The sequence below is a fragment of the Seriola lalandi genome, unplaced genomic scaffold (genome assembly GCF_002814215.2).
Source record: "Seriola lalandi dorsalis isolate HSWRI2012SDOR001 ecotype SW California unplaced genomic scaffold, Sedor1 jcf7180002004044, whole genome shotgun sequence".
Taxonomy (NCBI): domain Eukaryota; kingdom Metazoa; phylum Chordata; class Actinopteri; order Carangiformes; family Carangidae; genus Seriola; species Seriola lalandi.
Genome location: NW_019474699.1, coordinates 1 through 1620, shown reverse-complemented (window position 1 = coordinate 1620; position 1620 = coordinate 1). Strand labels below are relative to the sequence as shown.

The following is a 1620-nucleotide window of genomic DNA, read 5'->3' as shown; positions in this document are numbered from 1 at the left end:
CGCACACACACACACACACACACACACACACACACACACACACACACACACACACACACACAGATACACACACGTGTAGATTTGGTAATCGACCCCTCTCTGTACACTCTGTCTCGCAGTAAGAAGAGGACGTCTCTGTTCAGGAAGATCACCAAGCAGGCGTCTCTGCTCCACACCAGCCGCAGTCTGTCTTCTCTGAACCGCTCCCTGTCCTCCGGGGAGAGTGGCCCCGGCTCACCGACACACAACCTGTCGCCACGGAGCCCGACACAGGGCTATAGGTCCACACCAGACTCCGCCCACTCAGGTGAGGGACACAGGCAGACACTCAATCCCTAAATGTCATCATCATTTATATGGATGTTATATGGTTGTGTTTAATGTAACCTCTCAGTTCGACTCTGCTGCATCACTTCACTCTCTCTCTGCCCCTCAGTTGGTGGAAACTCATCCCAGAGCAGCTCCCCCAGCTCCAGCGTCCCAAACTCCCCAGCGAGCTCTGGCCACATCCGGCCCAGCTCTCTGCACGGCCTCGCCCCGAAGCTGCAGCGCCAGTACCGCTCCCCCCGACGCAAGTCTGCCGGCAACATCCCCCTCTCCCCTCTGGCACGCACGCCTTCCCCCACCCCTCAGAGCAGCTCCCCGCAGCGTTCTCCCTCCCCTCTGCCCAGCCACGCCCTGGGGCAGTCCGCCGTGGGCCAGTCGTTCCCCGTGAAGCTCCACTCCTCCCCTCCCCTAGTGAGGCAAATATCCAGACCCAAGAGCGCCGAGCCCCCACGCTCTCCACTCCTCAAGAGGGTGCAGTCGGCTGAGAAGCTGGCCGCCTCCCTCTCTAACTCGCCCTCGTCTCCCTCCGGGGTGGCTGCGGCGGGGGAGAAGAAGCTGGCGGTGGGAGCGGCTGTAGGGAGCCGTAAACACAGTCTGGACATCTCACACTCAGAGTTTAAAAAGGAGATTCTGCAGCGGGAGCCGAGTCTGCAGAGCCTCCAGGTATGAGTTCATCACACTCACACAGACTTCAGCACCTAAATCTGACATGTGTTTTTAGGGTGAGGACAGGGCTGTTCAGATACAGATGGGAAGGAGAATGTGGAGCTTTAAAAATAATAATGACAATAACAACCAAATAAATTCTGATCAAACTGAACAACCTTTGGTGGAAAAACCAAAAACATAAATCCACAACTACTCAAAGTCCTTTGGGTTTTTTTTTGGCACATATCAGATGTCAGGCCTCTTTCAGACATGAGCCTCATTCCAGATCCTGAATGTACTGGCAGAACATCTCACATCTCATCGTCTCACATCTAAACAGTCAACTTTATTTCTAGAGCCCATTTAAACACAGTTTGAGCTGAAGTGCTGCACAACAAATAAAAGTAATTAAAATAAGTGTATAAAATGAGTATAACAAGGAAAGCATAGTAAATATAAAGTACGTAAAGTTAAATTTATTTATATAGCACTTTTTGCAAACAATAGTCACAAAGTGCTCTACAGATACAAAAAACAAAACAATTGAGATCTCTACAAAAACATAGAAAACACACAAGATAGGTCATTAAAGTGCTTTACGGAGCCATAAACCATTAAAATTAAAGACAAACCACAGGGGATACA

General features: G+C 50.5%; 1 protein-coding gene across 1 annotated transcript; it reads left to right on the top strand.

Moving 5' to 3' along the window:
- Window positions 1–119: 119 nt before the first annotated feature.
- Window positions 120–1014, top strand: LOC111668375 (microtubule-associated serine/threonine-protein kinase 2-like; the record flags this gene model as incomplete). Its single annotated transcript, XM_023424422.2, has 2 exons — window positions 120–307; window positions 437–1014. Coding segments are annotated over 2 exons (748 nt in total), but the record flags the coding sequence as incomplete, so codon positions are not given.
- Between the last annotated feature and the right edge of the window lie 606 nt (window positions 1015–1620).